General features: G+C 40.0%; 1 protein-coding gene across 2 annotated transcripts in view; it reads left to right on the top strand.

The window, feature by feature from the left end:
- The window catches only part of MRPS33 (mitochondrial ribosomal protein S33), a 351,502-nt gene extending 333,372 nt beyond the window's left edge, over window positions 1-18,130 (top strand). For both annotated transcript variants that reach the window (XM_044088488.1, XM_044088487.1), the window contains one exon: window positions 17,264-18,130. In XM_044088488.1, coding sequence (XP_043944423.1) covers window positions 17,264-17,369 — 106 coding nt within the window. In that variant the 3' untranslated portion in view covers window positions 17,370-18,130. The remainder of the gene's footprint in view (window positions 1-17,263) is intronic.
- Window positions 18,131-19,594: the final 1,464 nt, after the last annotated feature.

The following is a 19,594-nucleotide window of genomic DNA, read 5'->3' as shown; positions in this document are numbered from 1 at the left end:
AGGGCAGTGCATTCAGGGCAAATGGAACCTGAGTCAAATGCAGCTGCATATCAATCAAAATTAAACGTTAGCTGTACAGAATGCTCTGACAGCCTTCAAGGACCACATTATTCCAGGACAATTATTGGTAAAGACGGACAACACCACTGTTAGGTGGTGCATAAACAAGCAGGGGGGAACCCGCTCATACCCTCTCTGTAGACTAGCCATGGCTCTGTGGAACACAGCCTTGAGCTACCAAGTGCACCTACAAGCTCAATTCCTGCCAGGCAAGCTAAATACACTGGCAGATGACCTAAGCAGAAATCTCATGGACTCACACGAGTGGAAACTGGAACCAAAGATATTCAACATTTTGAGAAACAAATGGGGGAGCCCAGAGATAGACCTGTTTGCCTCCCCTCAGAACTACCAATTGGACAGATTCTGCACAAGGACTCCCCACAGACAAGCTTGGAAAGTGGATGCCCTGTCCTTCAGCTGGAAAAAATCAGTTTCTGCATATTCCCCTCTGCCTCTCCTCTCCAAAGTGCTACTAAAGATCAAATAGGACAAACCAAGGACAACTTATTGCACCAGACTGGCCATGCCAGCACTGGTACCCCCCTCTTGTGCAGTGTGTCATTTCTGAAAATGTGGCACCTGCCTCAGACCCCTGCCCTGCTGTCCCAGCAGGAGGGCCAGATTCTGCACCCACAGCTTCAAACACTGAACCTTGCAGCCTGGCTAATTACATGATCTCTCCATTACCATCCCTCAGTAAGCAAGTGATGGATGTCATTCTGTAGGGCAATGAGGTCTAGTACTAGAAAATCCTATGCTGAAAAATGGAAGAGATTCTGTTCCTGGAGCCAAACACAGGGGATGGACACAACTGCGCCCAATCTACCGCACATTCTTCAATACTTAACTGAGATGCTTCACAAGGGCCTTTCCTTTTCTTCCATCAAAATTCATGTCTCGGCCATTTCAGCTCATTATAATACAGAGCCACCCCTCTTTTCTCATCCACTGCTGAAGCAATTCCTCAGGGGGGCTAAAAATTTAAGACCACCCAGGATAACCCCTACTCTTGCCTGGGACCTTAAATTTGTATTGGAAAAGCTCACTCTACCTCCCTTTGAGCCAGCTGCAAATGCAGAGTTGAAATTCCTTTCTTGGAAAACAGCCTTCCCCTTAGCCATCACTTCAGCAAGAAGGGTGTCTGAATTACAGGCCCTCATGGCAGTGGAGCTTTTCATCATATTTCATGCGGACAGGGTGTCCCTCAGGACCAATCCCTCCTTTATGCCCAAGGTGGTATCCAATGTGACCCTTAATCAGTCCATTCATTTGCCAACCTTCTTTTCTAATCCACAGAACAAAGGGGAACGTATACTGCACTCCTTGGCCATGCACAGACAACTTAGATTTTACTTGGACAGGACTAAGCCTCTCAGGAAATCTGAGCAGCTGCTGGTTGCATTTGCTGCAGGGGCACAGGGGAAGGCCATTTCAAAACAAACAATTTCTAAGTGGATAGGCCATTGCATTCATTTCTGCTACAAGCACCATGGAAAACCTACCTCACAGGGGATAAGACCACATTCAACCAGGGCTGCATCTATCTCTACAGCCTTTCTAAGAGGTGTCCCTACCAGGGACATCCTAGAAGCTGCTACCTGGAGTTCTATACATACCTTCACCAAGCATTACCACTTGCCAATTTTTTTCTAAATCCAGAGCTGGTTTTGCCACTGCAGTCTTGCAGGGCCTTATAGCTGGTCCTAATGCTATCTAATTGCCTTCTCCCTTCCTTAACTTTGGGAATCTACCCAAATGTAATGACTGCAACAGTGAAACATGAAGAACATAGTACAGTTGTGTACACTTACCATAAATGTAGATGTTCGAGTGTATTCACTGTTGCAGTCCTGGTTACCCTCCTTCCAGCCCCCTGACTTCTATTGACTATACCTCTATTCTTGCTTACTATGCTTAAAGCTTTCTGGTGTATTTGCTTTTTGTTGGAGGTGTAATCTTGTATATAATTGCTTCCCATTATGGGGGCACCTGACATCTGGGACAAGAAAAACTGATGTAATGGCGTCGGCTGCATGCTTTATACCCCTGACTACCTGACGTCATGGAAGATGAGACGGCAGCTGACGCAGGACCCAAGACTTTGATAATCAGGCTAACTGAGGGCTACCTGCAAGCAGATAACCGAAAAGTAATGACTGCAACAGTGAATACACCTGAACATCTACATTTATGGTAAGTGTACGCAACTGTACTTTCTCTTACCCTTGATAAGTGTAAACAGGATCTTGGGAGATGAAACATTTACAAGCAGTGGCCTGGGAGATTAACCATGTGCAGGCTGCCTGCATCCATTAAAGACATATGTGCCAAACCAGGGATGAATTTCCTATTCCCCATCCAGTTGTCCAAGTTGCACTTGAATTGGGTTAGGGAGGAACTCTGCTTTACATGGATGGGAAGCCTGTTCCATAGAAAGGGTAGTCTCTGGGATACGTACGTGTTTCTCCAGCAGGTCCTATTTATATCACAAGCAAGGTTAAGTCTTTAGAATGGGTAATTCTGGTGCTTTTGTTTTGCGGATATGCAGAAGGTCCATCAGGGTGGGTCTGACAGTGCCTTGTATGCCAGGCATAACTCTCCCCTCAACAGTCTATAGGAGACTGAGTACAGGAATAGATCCTTGAGGTAGATATGACATGTTACTTATGCCCCGTATTCAGTGAGGAACATCTGTGGACATGTCAGTTGTTGGATGTGCCTGGTTAGGTACATACCATAGGGGGGTACTGTACTCATTGATAGGTCTGATGAATGCTGAATACAGTGGAACAATGACTCCCTTGGACCTAGATGGTCTACCTTTGTTTATATGTTGCACAGAATAGAATGATTTTCTCACTACTGTAGGCAGGTGATGGTCAAAGACTAGATTACTTTCTGTGTGTGTGTCCCTAAGTCCCTGACTACGGTGTGTTGTCAATTATCAACTAAAGGTGATAATAATTAATAAATGAGGTTGAAGGAATTTATCTGGTTGGGGAAGAAGGAAATGGTTAGTGGGATAAGTTGATCCTCCCCATAAAGCAAGATGAATTAGGATTACTTGACTTGAAGGAATACTTTAGAATTGTGCAGGTAAGACTCATAAACAGAACACAAACAATTGTAGATCAAAGTGAAAAGAGATGATGATGATGAAGAAATAAAGGGGAAGTTCAAGAGATAAGGAGAGAGTGGAATTCTGGATGCAGGTCCTTAACAAGAATAACATCAGCCATGCATACAATTATGTTAATAAAATAGCATAATGTATTCTAAGAACTAAGCCTACACAGGAGTATAAAAAGGATATTTTGCTAGTAGTGATGACTACATTTTGGGGTATAGAAAATCAGCAAGATGGGGCTGGCATTTACTGGAGAAAACTGGAAAAAGAACCAAGGTACTGGAAGCAAATCACTAGAAAGGGAAAGGAAAAGGTAATTGTTTGGGATGAAACCAACAAAAGTGCGGACTAGGGAATATCATCAGAGTATAGGGAAAGTGAGAGATGAGTGTTAATTGAAATAGCAGCTCTAGAAGAGTTTTTAGAGGAGTTTAGAACAGAAGTTGCTGTTAAACATTGTTAATTAGTAGAACATACAGCACATTCCACATAATATCTTAATATCTATACTTGCCCTTGGCCTTTTTCCCTTTACTGCTAGTAAAATATCTAAAAACAACTGCCAATTCTCAGGATATAATCTCAATACCTGCTTATGACATAACTAAATGTATTGTATAACTGGTAGGATGACTCTATGCATTAGTAACATTTATTCCACTTTGTTATGATTCTGCGTTTTATCCCCATGCATTGTATTTCTTTGAGTAATACCACGTTTTATACATTGACATTAACTACTTACTTTCTCTTATTAGGTTTTGTCAGGTATGTTCTCTATGTATTATGTAATGTTTTGTATGTGGAACTTTTCTTCCCGGGCCTCCTCTGAAAATGAGCTCCTGGCCCAGTCGGACATTCCCGGTAAACAAATGTAAAGATTTTGAAGAGAGAATGGACAGGTAATTTGCAAAGGAGCAATGGGAGGACCATAGTTTTGATTCCCAAATATTCAACAAAGTCTAAAAGGTTTAGGATTTTGAATCAAAGTATTTGCATAGGTATTTTTTATACCTCAAGTAGAGTTTGGAGAATTTTTCCTCTTGCAAGCAGTAAATGCAGGTGGTGTGATGGGAAAGAGAGAGACAATTGGGGTTATATTTTTTGGAATGTAATCAGCTAGCACATTTTAAAAATTTCCTACAGAGTACTTTGTCAGAAATGTTGGGGAGCAAGTTGTAATTATGAAAACTAGTCTTTTGAGCTGGAATACAGGATCTGAATTGCCTAGAACTTAGTAAGGCCTAACTAAGTTTAATGCTATTGGCTGCAGATCAGCAGTTGCTAGGAAATAAAAATCTAAACCAACTGTAATTTAAGTATTGAATATTATACATGCAATAAAATAACTTGAGGAAGTCTCTTAAGAAAAAGGAAGAAGCAATTTAAATGAAAACAATGGGTACTGCAGGAGTGATACATGCAGTGAATTTAAGGAAAGGCATGAATTGATCAGTTTATGTACTATCTGAGTGAATGCTGCGGTAGCGTTGTCACCTCACAATAAGACGTCCTGTTCGATTCTCAGCTAGAGCGTCTTCTGTGTGGAGACATGCGTGAATGGGCGTGCCTTCAATGAAGGTTGTGCATCAGGGTTGGCAACTCAGCACGTAAAAATCTACTGCCAATCATTAGTGGACCGGAGTTCTGCTGTGGCGACCCCTAACCGGGAAAAGCCGAAAGACTCAGTCAGTGAGTGAATGAAAACTGTTTAAAAAGAAAACAGATATATTGCATGAAAGTAATAATGGAAAATGATAATATGACTTGTTTTCTTTTCTATTAATATATTTTTACTCTTGTCCCATTTTAAAATGTAATGATTCAATAAAGATGTTTAAAAAAACATAGTTGCACAATCTGGGGAAATTTTAATACCCTTTTCCAGAAGGCTAATGACTTTGAATTCTGAAGTAGGTAGTGGAGATATGTGGGGAGGTCTTCCCCCAGCAAAAGTGCATTTTCCTTTTATATTACACATTCTGCACTCAGTTTTTTGGATTCAGTCTTTTCTTGTTCATCAGTCTGTTACAGTTCTAAACAGAAACTAAGTAAAGATTTGGGCTCTGGACAGGCAGTAACTGTATGGACAATAGTCATAAAAATGTGTGAATTTTTAATCTTTGTCCACCCAGGATTGCTTTTCATAAACCATAACATCATTTTAGTAAAGGTTTCATTGTAGCCACCCAAGTGTCCATTGCTCCAGAACCCATATGATGCAGCTGTTACCTGTTTCAGTATTGAACTTCCCTGACATCCTTTATCAGTGTCCAGCTATTGAAGTGTCCAGTACACACTTATACAAGAGTGGTTGAATTATTTCTCTGTCTGAGGGTTTACCTGTATTCCCATTAATTTGTGCACTAAAATATGCAAACTATCAAATTATGTGCGAGTACAATACTCGTAGCTCCAGCTCATGCAGATGTCCTCCTGCAGTTTCAATTACGTGAATGCCATTGGCAAACAGACGGCATAGAATTAAGCATCAGGTATGTTCTATACCTGCTTGTTATGTCAGGAGGCTTCATAACATAGCTCTTAACCAATCAGGGACAAAATCGGGAACACTTTTAAAATATTAGTACTATTAACTTGAGACATTGACAGAATTAAGAGAAGGTGAATTCATTTCCATCATTTGAAGTTAAAGAAGCCCACAACTCTTAATTATTGTCACTATTTACTAAGTGTAATTCACCACTTTTCCTCCAAATATTATCAGTTTTAGGAGGGATTAAGAGGGACAGAGCTAAAATTTCAGTCAAAATCAGGGACATTTGAGAGGTATGCTTCATAAATAAAAGATAGAAGCAAGAGATGTTAACATCTGACGTCTATATTCCAGACTGATTTTATTGAAGAAATCTGTAGCAGATAACATGCAAATCATAATAGCTTTGCTCATTAGTAGTAAAGATATGATATCCTATTGTGTGTGTGTGCACACGCACACATGAGCCTGTATCGAAGTATAGACAGATGGGTAGGGGGCGTGTATGTATATATATATATATATATATATATATATATATATATATATATATATATGTGTGTGTGTGTGTGTATATATATATATATATATATATATATATATATATATATATATATATATATATAAACCTACATGGCCCTTTGTGAAAAAGTAACCCCCCCCCCCCTTGTTAAATCATGAAATAACTGTGGTTAATCACATTTTTGGGAAAGCTGAGTTCAATTTCACTACTCACACCCAGGCCTGATTACTGCCAAACCTGTTGAATCAAGAGATCACTTAAATAGAACCTGTCAGACAAAGTGAAGTAGGTCAAAAGATCCCAAAAAGGAAGACATCATGCTGCAATCTAAAGAAATTCCGTAACAGATGAGAAAAAAGCAACTGACAAATGTATCAGTCTGGAAAAGGTTACAAAGCCATTTCTAAAGCTTTGGGACTCCGTGAACCATGGTGAGAGCCGTTATCCACAAATGGGAGGAAAACATGGAATAGTGGTGAACCTCCCCAGGAGTGGCCGGCCTACAAAAATTACCCCAAGAGTGCAGTGATGACTCATCCAAGAGGTCACAAAAAAACCCAGAACAACATTTAAAGAACTGTAGGCCTCACTTGCCTCAGTTAAGGTCAGTGTTCATGACTCAACCATAACAACGAGACTGGGCAAAAATGGCATGCATGGCAGAGTTCCAAGGCGAAAACCACTGCTGACCAAAAAGAATATAAAGGCTCGTCTCACTTTTGCCAAAAAACATCTTGATGATCCCAAAGACTTTTGGGAAAATATTCTGTGGACTGATGAAACAAAAGTTGAACTTTTTGGGGGTGTGCGTCCCGTTACAACTGGCATAAAAGTCACACAGCATTTCAGAAAAAGAACATCATGCCAGCAGTCAAACATGGTGGTGGTAGTGTGATGGTCTGGGGCTGCTTTGTTGCTTCTGAACCTGAATGACTTGCTGTGATTGATGGAACCATGAATTCTGCTCCCTACCAAAAATTGCTGAAGGAGAATGTCTGGCCATCAGTCTGTGACCTCAAGCTGAAGCGCACTTGGGTTCTGCAGCAGGACAATGATCCAAAACACACCAGCAAGTTCACTTCTAAATGGCTTAAAAAAAACAAAATGAAGGTTTTGGAGTGGCCTAGTCAAAGTCCAGACTTGAATCCAATTTTGATGCTGTGGCATGACCTTAAAAAGGCGGTTCATGCTCTGAAACCCTCCAGTATGTCTGAATTAAAGCAATTCTGCAAAGAGTGGGCCGAAATTCCTCAACAGCGATGTGAAAGACTCATTGCCAGTTATCGCAAACGTTTGATTGCAGTTGTTGCTGCTAAGGGTGGCACAGCCGGTTATTAGGTTTAGGGGGCAATTACTTTTTCACATAGGGCCATGTAGGTTTGGATAGTTTTTTTTCCCTGAATAAATAAAATCATCACTTAAAACCTGCACTTTGTGTTTACTTGGGTTGTCTTTGTCTAATATTTGCATGTGTTTGATGAGCTGAAACATTTAAGTGTGACAAACATGCAAAAGAATAAGAACTCAGGAAGGGGGCAAATATATATATATATATATATATATATATCAGTGCAATGAAAAAGTAAGTGTACACACCCCTGTTAAAATGCCAGGTTTTTGTGATGTAAAAAAATTAGACCACAGTAAATAATTTCAAAACTTTTCCCACCATTAATGTGACCTATAATCTGTACAATTCAACTGAAAAACAAATCTGTAAGGGAAAAAAATAAAAAAACATACAATACGCTGGTTGCATAAGTGTGCACACCCTTAAAGTAATACTTTGTTGAAGCACCTTTTGATTTAATTACAGCATTCAGTCCTCTTGGGTAGGAGTCTATCAGCATGGCACATCTTGATTTGGCAATATTTGTCTACTCTTCCTTGCAAAAGCACTCCAAATCTGTCAGATTTGCGAGGGCATCTCTTGTGCAGAGCCCTTTTCAGTTCACCCCACAGATTTTCTGTTGGACTTAGGTCTTGGCTGTTGCTGGGCCATTCCAAAACTTTAATTTTCTTCTGTTGAAGCCATTCTTTTGTTGATTTGGATGTATGCTTGGGGTCATTGTCGTGATGAAAGGTGAAATCCCTCTTCATCTTTCTAGCAGACGCCTGAAGGTTTTGGGCCAAAAGTGACTGGTATTTGGAACTGTTCATAATTCCCTACACCCCGACTAAAGTCCCAGTTCCAGCTGAAGAAAAGCAACCCCAAAGCATGATACTGCCACCACCATGCTTCACGGTGGGGATGGTGTTCTTTTGGTGATGCAAAGTGTTGTTTTTGCGCCAAACTTACCTTTTGGAATTGTGGCCAGAAAGTATAATCTTGTTCTCATCAGACCAGAGCACATTTTCCCACATGCTTTTGGGAGACTTGATGTATTGTTTTGCAAATTTTAGCTGGGCCTGGATGTTTTTCTGTGTAAGAAAAGGCTTCCTGTCTGCAACCCTACCCCACAGTCCAGACATGGAGAATACAAGAGATTGTTGTCACATGTAGTACACAACCAGTACTTGCCAGAAATTCCTGCAGCTCCTTCAGTGTTGCTGTAGGTCACTTGGCAGCCTCCCTGACCAGTTTTTGTCTTGTCTTTTCATCAATTTTGGAGGGATGTCTAGTTCTTTGCAACATCACTGTTGTCCTGTATTTTCTCCACTTTTTGATCATCATCTTCACTGTGTTCCATGGTGTATCCAATGCTGTGGACATTTTTTTGTACCCTTCTCCTGACTGATATCTTTCAACAGTGAGATCCCTTTGATGCTTTGTAAGCTCTCTGAGAACCATGGCTTTTGCTGTAGCAGGCAACTGAGTAAATGTCAGGAAAATCCTACTAGGACAGCTGAACTTTATTTGGGGTTAATCAATCTCTCTTTAATTGATGACAGGTGTGTACCCAAGAAGACTGAATGCTGAAATTAAATCAAAAGGTGCTTCAACAAAGTATTAGTTTAAGGGTGTGTACACTTATGCAACCAGCTTATTGTATGTTTTTTATTTTTTTTTATATTTTCCCCTAACATATTTGTTTGTTTTTCAATTGAATTGGTACAGGTTATAGGTCACATTAAAGGTGGGAAAAGTTTTGAAGTGATTTATTCTGGTCTCATTTTTTTATATCACAAAAACCTGGCATTTTAACAGGGGTATGCACACTTTTTATATCCACTGTATATATGTATGTACATGCGAGCATGCACAATACACACACACTTGTTTTTATGAGACCATGGAAGCTATCAAATGTGCATATTGTACACTGTGTAAAGTAGGTGTTTTTTTCCAGCTATGAAGCTTATTGTATGCTATAGTCAAATGTGTTGTCAATTACAGTAGTAGAGTGGAATAATAGGAATCACTGTCAGTGCGAACTGATGTGACACAGGCAGTGATTTACTGTGTGTGGACCTTTCTCTGGTCTCTGAGGTTATGCGATCATGGAGTTAGTACATGTAAGTAAGAAGGATGTAGGGGATTTGCTTTGTTGTGCTGTCATTTCTGCTAAGATGTAAAGTGTTACATTATTATGACTGCGCTTTTAATGGATTTATTTCAACAAGTTTCTTGTTGATGGTTTAATTCTAGATGTATATATGTATGTATGTAGTTGCATCTATCTCTTGTAACATATTGAGTTTGGAAAATATGTAGTGTCTTTAAATTTAGGGCAAATGACTTGTGTGTGAGAAATTGTCATAGAGCTTTAGTCAGAAAATTACTGTATTAGCTAGCCATTGAAACAATAATTGCCTGTCTCTGCTATATATGTAAGGGGGCCTGCAAACAGCACACCAGGAAGCTAAATATTCATTTGGAGGTTCAAAAGAGAATAAGTAGGCAGGAGCTTATCTGAAATTCCTGGAGGTGTAGAATGTAACAGCTGAGTCAGATCTTAGCTGTGGGGTGTGCATGAGGGAGTTTCCTGCAGTCTTCTTCTTCTTTCGGCTTTTCCCGGTTAGGGGTCGCCACAGCGGATCACCTGTCCGCTCATGATTGGCAGTGGAGTTTTACAGTGTCGATTTGCCAGCCCGGTGCCCAACCTTTCACAGAAGGCACACACACACGCACTCACACCTAGGGCCAATTTAGAGTGCAGTACAGAGCTGTTATTAGAATCTCAATGGAGGCCTACAGTCTGGGAGTTTTTGTGAAAAGCCCATTTGCTAAAGAGGCTGTATAGTTCTGTCCATATACAGTGGAGAATATTAAAAGGTGCTGGAGTTTTTTTTTTAACCAGAAGCCATTTGTGGTGTTATTTTGGTTTACCTTGCAGATGATCAGTGAGATCTGTGCTTTTGCACAAACTGGTGCCTCTTTCAGTTGTGTGTGTATAAGTACACACCCACATGGAGAGAGAAAATATTCCAATGGTTTATTTAAAAGTTAACCCGAGCACTACACAGAGCATGTCATTGGCTGCTTTTTTTTCTTTATGCTTTTAGCCACTGTGTGTGCTGACCATCAGGCTTCCTCTCATGAGACTCAGTCCATCGCTGTCCCATACTGGCGATGTATCCAGTAGTACTGTAGATTACAGTACAGTAGTAGTGTAGATTGTCAGCTGCTCAGAGGAGATCATCATCCAGGCAGCCATGAACATTACTCGTCTCCTCAGCCCCATTCAAAGGTGCAGGCATTGAGGATATTTGTGTTTAAGCCCTAACCCTGCCACTGTTGGTGACATGAGCACCTACATTACTATGAGAACTACTAGTGCACATTATTTGAGCATGTAAACTCCTTTGCATGCCAAGACTAGGGCCATTGTCGCTCCTGCTGACATTTTTCCCAGGCCTTCACCCTTAGCACTGAAGTATCAGTAGCAACCTCACTCCAGGATGCATACCCATTGCCGCTCATTTGACATCCTCCTACCCTGGAGCACCTGTCACCATTTGAATTCAGGTAATCTGGGATTCTGTCAGTGTTTTATCCCTTTGTGCCACCAAGATAAGTACATAGGCTACTCTCCCCAAATATGAAACTTATTTTTTACATACTTCAAAATTTTTTAATAATGCAACTTTTTTTTTAGTTCTTATGAACTGCTTCAGAGTTAAAGTATTCTGTCTGTTTGGTTTCCTCATTTGTCTACCATATTAAAAAAAATAGCAGGACTATTTATACCAAGCATCTGGTCTTTTGGGACAGTTCTAGCTGCACTGCAGCTTCTTACTTAGTAGGCTGTAGTCTGATTTTTTTTAAGATATATGCAGTTATATTCCCTACCTTTTTTTCTTTAAGGCAGTCTAGTGATATGACAAAAACTAATTTTTGAGAATACCATGTTACAAATGACTTCCATGGCAGAGATGCAGAATTGTAGTTTGAAATATGGTGGTTATTCTTACCATCCTCATCCTTAGCACCACCTTCATTGGCAATTACACTGATGTCCCCTGTGGTCATGTAAGATCGAGAGATATGTCTCGAGAAGGAACAACACAGAGGTGTTGTTTCCTTAGCCTAGGCCAGCTATAATGCCATCTATATCATGTAACTTTTTTCAGCCTTCCTTCAAGTGTAATTTTTTTTTTTACTTGAGTATTTCAGTTAAGCACAGAAAAGTTGCATTAAAATAACATTGGCCTTCTTTTATACCTTTACTAAACTGACATCGGTCTATGGATAAACAGCTGAGATACAAGTGAAGGAAGATTTCTGTATCAGACAGTCACTCTCCTCTTTCCTAGGATTTTGTTAAGGACATTTCTACTTCCTAGTCCTTAATTCAACACCAGAAGATAATTTTTTTTATGGAAACTTTAAGATTCATGCAAGAGTTTTTTGGCTGGCCTGTAAGTAATCTTCCATCTCCATGGAAATGATGAAGCATCCAGATGCAGAGTGGATGGTTCCTATTTTTAAACATGTGCTGAAGCCAGCCACTCTCCTTATTCTCAGTTTGCAGCACCCCCCCCCCAAAAAAAAAGAGAGGTTGGTTAACTCTCCATTTGATAGACATGATTTATATAAATTCTGCTACTGTCTTTATCAACTTTTGCCTAAAAGGGAAAGAGTAGTCTCAGTCCTGTTGGACACATATTTAAGATTTCTAGTTAACTAGGATATACAAACGTTTACAAATTTAAAAAGCTAGAAATTAGGGCATTGGACTGGTTGGCCTACATAGCTTCTTATCAAAGCTCCATTTTAGAGCAAATTCAAGAAAATATACAGTCTGTCAATGTCACACATAAAATACATAAACTAGTTAGTACAGTAGACAGCATAGGAGTTCTCACACAGTCTTGCAGGGCATCCTAGCCAGCCCCTAGTTTCCTTGACTGCCTCCACCCATTTCCTCAGCTTTGGGAATCAACCCAAATATGATGACTGCAACAGTGAAACATGAAGAAAATAGTACAGTTGTGTATACTTACCATAATTGTAGATGTTCGATTGTATTCACTGTTGCAGTCCTGGTTTCCCTCCATCCAACCCCCTTTCTTCTCTTTATCCTTTCATTACCATTATTCCTTATTGTTTTCCTTTCCTTACAAGGGACATAGTGGTATTTATTTTCCACTGGCGGGGTTCTTCCGCCAGAGCCTGGCCTCCTCCTTGGGGGCTCCTGACAGGTTAGGGCAAGAAAAACTGATGTAATGGCGTCAGCTGCCTTACTTTATACTACTGACGACCTGACGTCAGTCCTCAGCGACAGCAACTGATGCAGAAATACTAAGTCTCTGGTATTTGGGCCGGCTGAGGGCTACCCTGACAGGGATAAACCCAGATGTGATGACTGCAACAGTGAATACATTCGAACGTCTACATTTATGGTAAGTGTACACAACTGTACTTTCTGAAACATAACAGAACAAGAAACTCTGGAAATATTGGACTTCTTTGGACTTTGTTAAACTTGCAGGGGACTGAAAAGCACAGGGATGACTGCAATTAGGGATATAGACAATAGCCAAGAGGCGGCTGGAATTTATTGTAGAAAACTAGCAAAGGAACCAAGGTATTGGGAGCAAATAACTACAGGGGGAAAGATGACAGAATGGGAAAATGCCAAGAATTTATTTGGACTGAAGCATTTATATTCCCTTATAAAAATTTAAAGTTGATTAGGAGGATATTTGAGGGATCAGAGGTGAAAAATGAAGTGGATAGGGTCCTCACTAATAATCTCTGCTTGAGCAGAAGAACCAAGCAGGGGTGTCCCCTCTTTCCCTTTGTTATTTGCATTATATTTAGAACCATTAGCAAAGAAAATAAGGGACTCAGAAATTCAAGGATATAATTGGTATGCTAGTCAAGAAAAGCTGGCTTTCTTTGCAGATGATATTATTTTATACCTGCCAAAACCAGAAAGGAACATTACAGTGCTGTGGAACATACTGAGACAGCTTCAAATCTTTTTGGGATACAAAATTAATGAAGCTAAAACAAAGGCAATAGAGGTAAATTATGTACCCACATACAAATTGGTTCAGCAATATCCATACCTATGGGGATATGATAAAATGAAGTATTTAGGAGTATGGATTAAAAATGATACTGGTGTGGCTGCTAAAGATAGGTGGGAAGAGACTAAACAAAGTATAATACAAAAACTGAGAAAATGGAAGCTCTTGTTATATGGATATCAGTAGTAAGCTACAATGTTTTTAGTCCCTTTATTCTCTTACACAGGTCAAAGCCATGGTGGTGCAGCGGTAGCATTGTCGCCTTACAGCAAGGGATTCTCCCATTCAATTCTCGGCTGGAGCGCCTTCTGTGTGGAGTCTGCATGTACTCCCCACGGTCATGTAGCATTCGAAAGACATGCGTGAATGGGCATGCCTTCGTTGAAGGTTGGGCGTTGAGCTGGCACTTCGGCACCGTAAAAATCTACTGTCAATCATTAGCGGACTGGAGTTCCGCTGTGGCGACCCCTAACTGGGAAAAGTCGAAAGTAAAATTACAAAAAGTCTCTTACACAGGTCAGGCATATTTTTGTCTACCAGAGGGGTAGTTGTGGATAACAATTAATAAAGAGCTGAGGGAGTTTATCTGGGAGGGGAAGACGGCAATAGTCAAGTGGGATAAGCTTATTCTTCCAATAGAACAGGGTGGATTGGGATTACCCAATTTTGAAGGGATATTTCAGAAGAACACAGTTAAGGCTCCTAAACATAGCACAAGCAGAAAACTATAATACAAAGTGATAAGTGATTATGATGCTCAAAAAAACAAGGACAGACTGGCATTTTGGATGCATACCTTTAAGGAGAGTAACAGTAATCGTAGAATAATCTTTAGAAAAGGGTAGGAGAAAATTACATAGGAAAAAATGCAAAGTGTAGGATTAATACATGCAGAGAAGGAACGAGGTTTTAAAGAAGGCAGGAACTGAATGAGTGAGTGACTGACAATGGCTGGATGTATTATAAGTGATGTGTAATGCTTGCAGCTACACTTGTGTCAACATGATTTGAAATGTATATTGTTTGCAACTGAGATTGTCTGTATGGTTTATTTTCATTTAAGATTGCCTATGCCATGCTAATGCATCAGCCTTAGTATACAAAACACCAAAAACACTTCCAGAAGAAAAGTTTATAGTTGCATGCAGTGTGTCCTAGAAAGTACAAAGCAAAAGAATTTGATAAGTAAGAAGTTGCTAAAGTCGAACCTTATACTCCCTGTGTAATCTTTTCAGAGAAACAGGTCCACCATTTAAAAGGTAACTGCAAATACTTTCCATGTGCTTTTAGTTCAACTGAATAAGAGATGCTAGAGAGGTAAAATCCTTAGTTCTATGACATAAAAGACTTCTAATGAGGTTGTGCCACCCTTCATCATAATTCTGATCACATGGCCTCTAGTGTGTTTCAAGTCCATCCAAATTCCAAAGATATTTTGGATCCGCTGAAAATTGGCTACTGGCCCAGTTGGACTTCCCTGTTAAGCAAATGTTAAATAAATAAATAAAAATAAATATTTTGGGAACTTTGGTGGAAATTGATAAGACATACATTTTCACTGTCTGCTAAAAAAAGATAACAAATGTTCCACAGACTGCACAAAATCAGCAGTTTAACATGGGAACTTATTGCATATAGAGTTGAAAGCATCAGAAAGTTCAGTGCAACTATTTATCTCATTTGGAAATTCAAGCCATAGCCAAACAATGCAGAAAGTCCAGATTTCTTAAAGTTATTAAAAAAAATTTGGCCAGAGTAAAGAGGCAACCTTTAGGTTGTACAAAAGGCAAAGTATACACTTACGACAGCTACTTATTTAGGATCACTCAGAACAAATGTAGGGCAGGCAACAAGGCAGTATACAGTGACATGTAGTACATGAATGAGCATGCAGCATTAGATGAACTGTAGTCATGATACAGTGACATGCCCTATATGAATGTGTATGCAGCATTGTGTAGTTCATGAATGAGCATGCAGTGATGGATGCACTTTAGTGAGTATACAGTGATATGCACCGCATGAATAAGTATGCAGCAGTGAGTAGTGCATGCATGAGCACACAGCATTGGATACACTGTAGTAAGTATACAGTGGCATGCAGTCATCAGTGGATAGTGCAGTACAGTATTCAGTGTTGGATGTACTGTAGTGAGTATACAGTGATATGCAGTGCACGAAAGAGTAGGCAACAATGGGTAGTATATGAATGAGCATGCAGCAATAGGTCACTGTAGTGTGTATACAGTGACATGCACTTCATGAATGAATATGCAGCAATGGGTAGTCCATGAATGAGAAAGAATGTAGTGAGCATACATTTACATGTAGTACATGAATGTGTATGCAACAATGGGTAGTGCATGAATGAGTATGCAGCAATAGATGCACTGTGGAATATGCAGCAGTAGGTAGCACATAAATGAGCATGCAGCGATTGGTGTACTGTAATGAAAATACAGGGGATTGCTTAATGGCTAAGCCTAGGTATTTACACAAGGTACAGGGTTTGATTCTCACCTTTGGTCACAGACTGATTATTGGTTATCCATATAGTATAGCCTGTAGACTGCTTAGTATGTACGGCTTCTCTTCACCTCACAATTACAAGGTACAGGGTATGATTCTGACCTCTGGTTGTTGGCTAGGCTTGTAACAGTCTTTAGACTGATTGCCTTCTATTTAGAAGGGGATGGTTGGCATACACAGCTACAGTAACATGCTCTTCTTGAATGAATATGCAGCAGTGGGTAGTGCATGAATGAGCATGCAATGATGGATGCACTGTAATGAACATACAGTGATATGCAGTGCATGAATGAGTATGCAGTAATGGATGCATGGTAGCGAATGTACAGTGACATGCAGTGCATGACTTGGTATGCTTTGGTGGCTAGTGGATGAATGAGAATGCAGCTATGGATACATGGTAGTGAGTATATAGTGGCATGTACTGCATGAAATGTGTATGTAACCATGGGTAGTGCTTGGATGAACATAAAACAGTGGTTATTGCATGAATAAGCATGCAGTGATGGATGTGTGGCACTGTGTATACAGTAACATTCATGTATTGGCTATTGCTGCATGCGTGTTCATGCAGTGCATGAATATTTAGATATGGTTACCGAGTCAATGCATATGCAGCAGTGGCCAGTGCATGACTGACAATGTACACACATCTATTTTGGGTATCTGGGCATACAACCAAGTATGTCACTGAGGGGCCCTCAGATTGACCATAGACCAGTCTTTTAACCTGTAATCCCCCTGGGAAAGAGATTAGTGACTTCAGCCCCTTAATCATATTTCACCACAGCCAGCCTTTCATAATCCAGGACACTAATTTAAGGTACTTCAGTGCTGGTACATTTGGAGATTTACCTCTACAACAACAGATGCAAAATGTATGTTTTCTTCCTTTTCAGCAGTATAAACCACTTAGTTGCATGGAGTAGCCATTACAAAACAACATGGATAAGAGTTCAGTGCTTTCTTAGTTACCAGCCTCTGGCTGTCCTTACAGTCTTATTCAAATAGATTTATATTGGAATGTTGGCTCATCTTAACAGTAGAGTAACAAATAAATGATTGTTTTCTAAAAGTTAATAATTTCTTGCATCCATTTTTACAGGGATGAACATGAAGATTTTAAAGAAGAAATGAGACGACTAAGAAAACTGAGAGGAAAAGGAAGGCCCAAAAAAGGTGAAGGAAAGAGGGCCACTAAGAAGAAGTGAGATCACAGCTGTTGAAAAGACATGTTTTGTAACACAGGACACACACTGGAAAGATATTTAATGTCCGTGTGTAAAGTTATGCTGTTCTACTTGAAAACCTTCATTTCCAACTAAAATTTGAAGAAACTTGTAAATAAAGAACAGAGGGTACAACAGCTATATTACAATAGTACACAACTGATGTCAGATTTTTACTGAACTTAACCTCGAGTCTGAATTTTTGGCCACTATCATCAATGGCTTGAAGTGGAAACAGTGCGTAATTCAGTGCATTAATGATGATTTAACTGTCATTTTGAAGTGCTAATCATTTTGCCCTGTGCAGAGCAGGACTGAGAGAGTCCTCCTTGTGTGTTACTATTTTAAAGTATGATTTCTACTTTTCAAAGATTCTGTGTTTAACTGCAGACCATCTTTAATAGTGATTTCTGTAGACAGATTGAAAATGCAGACAAATGTTGAATTTTGGGAAAAGCTGTTTCTTCCCATGAACATCAGTTTAACACAAGGGTAGGCAACATTGTCAGACCAAAATGTCAAAAAATTGTGACTTTGGCTTTTGCAAGTTGTTTAAGTACCAGGCAGACAACTAATGTGGCAGGGTGAAGTGATGATCAATACTTGGATATGCATGTATATGTTAAAAACACTGAATTAGCCATTAATTGCTGCCATTAAATCTGATTAAGTTTGCTAGAAGGCTGTTAGAAAATGGCTGTAATATTACTAATAAAGATACTCCCCTCTGGTATGCAGCTGAATGCCAAGCAAAACATTTATAAGTGCCATTGTTCGGCATCAGTGCCAGGTATATCTACCAGTGTTTTAACATCTTAACTGGCTCAAAGGTGAGATTTGCAAATTATCTACCAGTGGTTTAACATCTTAACTGGCTCAAAGGTGTGTGATGGATTAATACTGCCTGAGTGAGCTGCAGTCGTGCAGAGAGATTAAACCCTGACTATAGCCCAGGCAACCAGAGTTCGATTAGCAGCTCAGTGCTTGACAGAGCTGGCAGATATGTGAGTGTCCATCCATCCTGGGAGAAAGAGAGACAGAGCAGATGACATGCAACTTAAGCCTTCAGAAAAAGAGGGCAGTGCATGCAGTCTGAGAGGGTATGTAATGCACCAAGCCCCACTGTATGGCCGTAGCCTTCATTAAGCAAATGTATGGGAGTATGCAGTTGCATAGTAGGCTCCCACAGTGATGCTTGTTGCATGTTCCCAACCTAAGGGAAGGGATCAAGACATACAGAAATGCACTCATACTTGGGATGCTGGTGAAGACACAACCAACCCTCATGGCTGCTTAAATGTTGCCCCCTGCAGATGTTCTCTCTCCCTAGGATCTGTGGATGACCTTCACTGTGAGAGCAAATGGGCTCAAGTCCACTTGAAGAAAGTTTGGATGCAAGGTAAATAGGTTTATCAGTTTGCAAACTCTTTGTGATCACTTAATGACACCTTGTAAACTGTCCAGCTATATTTATAAGGGTTGCATACTCAGATCATTGCTCCAGTAGTTTGACATGAAGCAGGTAACCTGTCCATCTCATCTTTCCTATGGCTCTGCACGAAATGGTTAGCATTGTTTTATAATAGGTTTGTCTCCAGAATGACATGTTAGGTACAGCCTGTACTGCCTTTCTGCCTTCTGTATCAAAAATGTAATACCTGTGACTGAGAGTGGGGCCAAACAGAAACACACAGACAAAAGCAGATTAAAGAATTATTTAGTAAAACAAGAAAAGGGTCATAACATATCTATTTCTGCTGTAAAAACTAAGTAATCCTTTTGGGTTGGTTTGTACCATTTTAACATTGCATCTGTTAAGGAGACTGACCTTCCAGTAACCTTTAGGACTCTGGAACTCTGTGTATAGTCTGGTGGCTAAAATTTTCCCAGGCTGCTTTTACACTTAATCCTGCTTTTGATCCCCTGGCCTGTTTCCTCCATCTCCGATGTCCTTCATGGATGCATCTGCAGTCATAACAACTGGGTATTCACAAAATGCCTGGCATCAGTAATCGCCCACTGCAGACTACAGGGAATCCAAATTTATCCATACCTGGACGACTGCCTGCTACAAGGGGACAACAAAAGCAAGCTGACAACAGATTTACAAAGGGTCATTTACTTGCTACAAGCACTGGGATACACAGTCAATTTACAAAAGTCACGGCTGATACCATCCCAAACAAGGACATTCTTGGGCGCGGAAT

Source organism: Protopterus annectens, chromosome 11.part0 (assembly GCF_019279795.1).
Source record: "Protopterus annectens isolate FY-2018-M chromosome 11.part0, PAN1.0, whole genome shotgun sequence".
NCBI lineage: Eukaryota > Metazoa > Chordata > Ceratodontiformes > Protopteridae > Protopterus > Protopterus annectens.
Note: the sequence above shows the minus strand (reverse complement) of the source record. Positions and strands in the feature narration are given on the sequence as shown.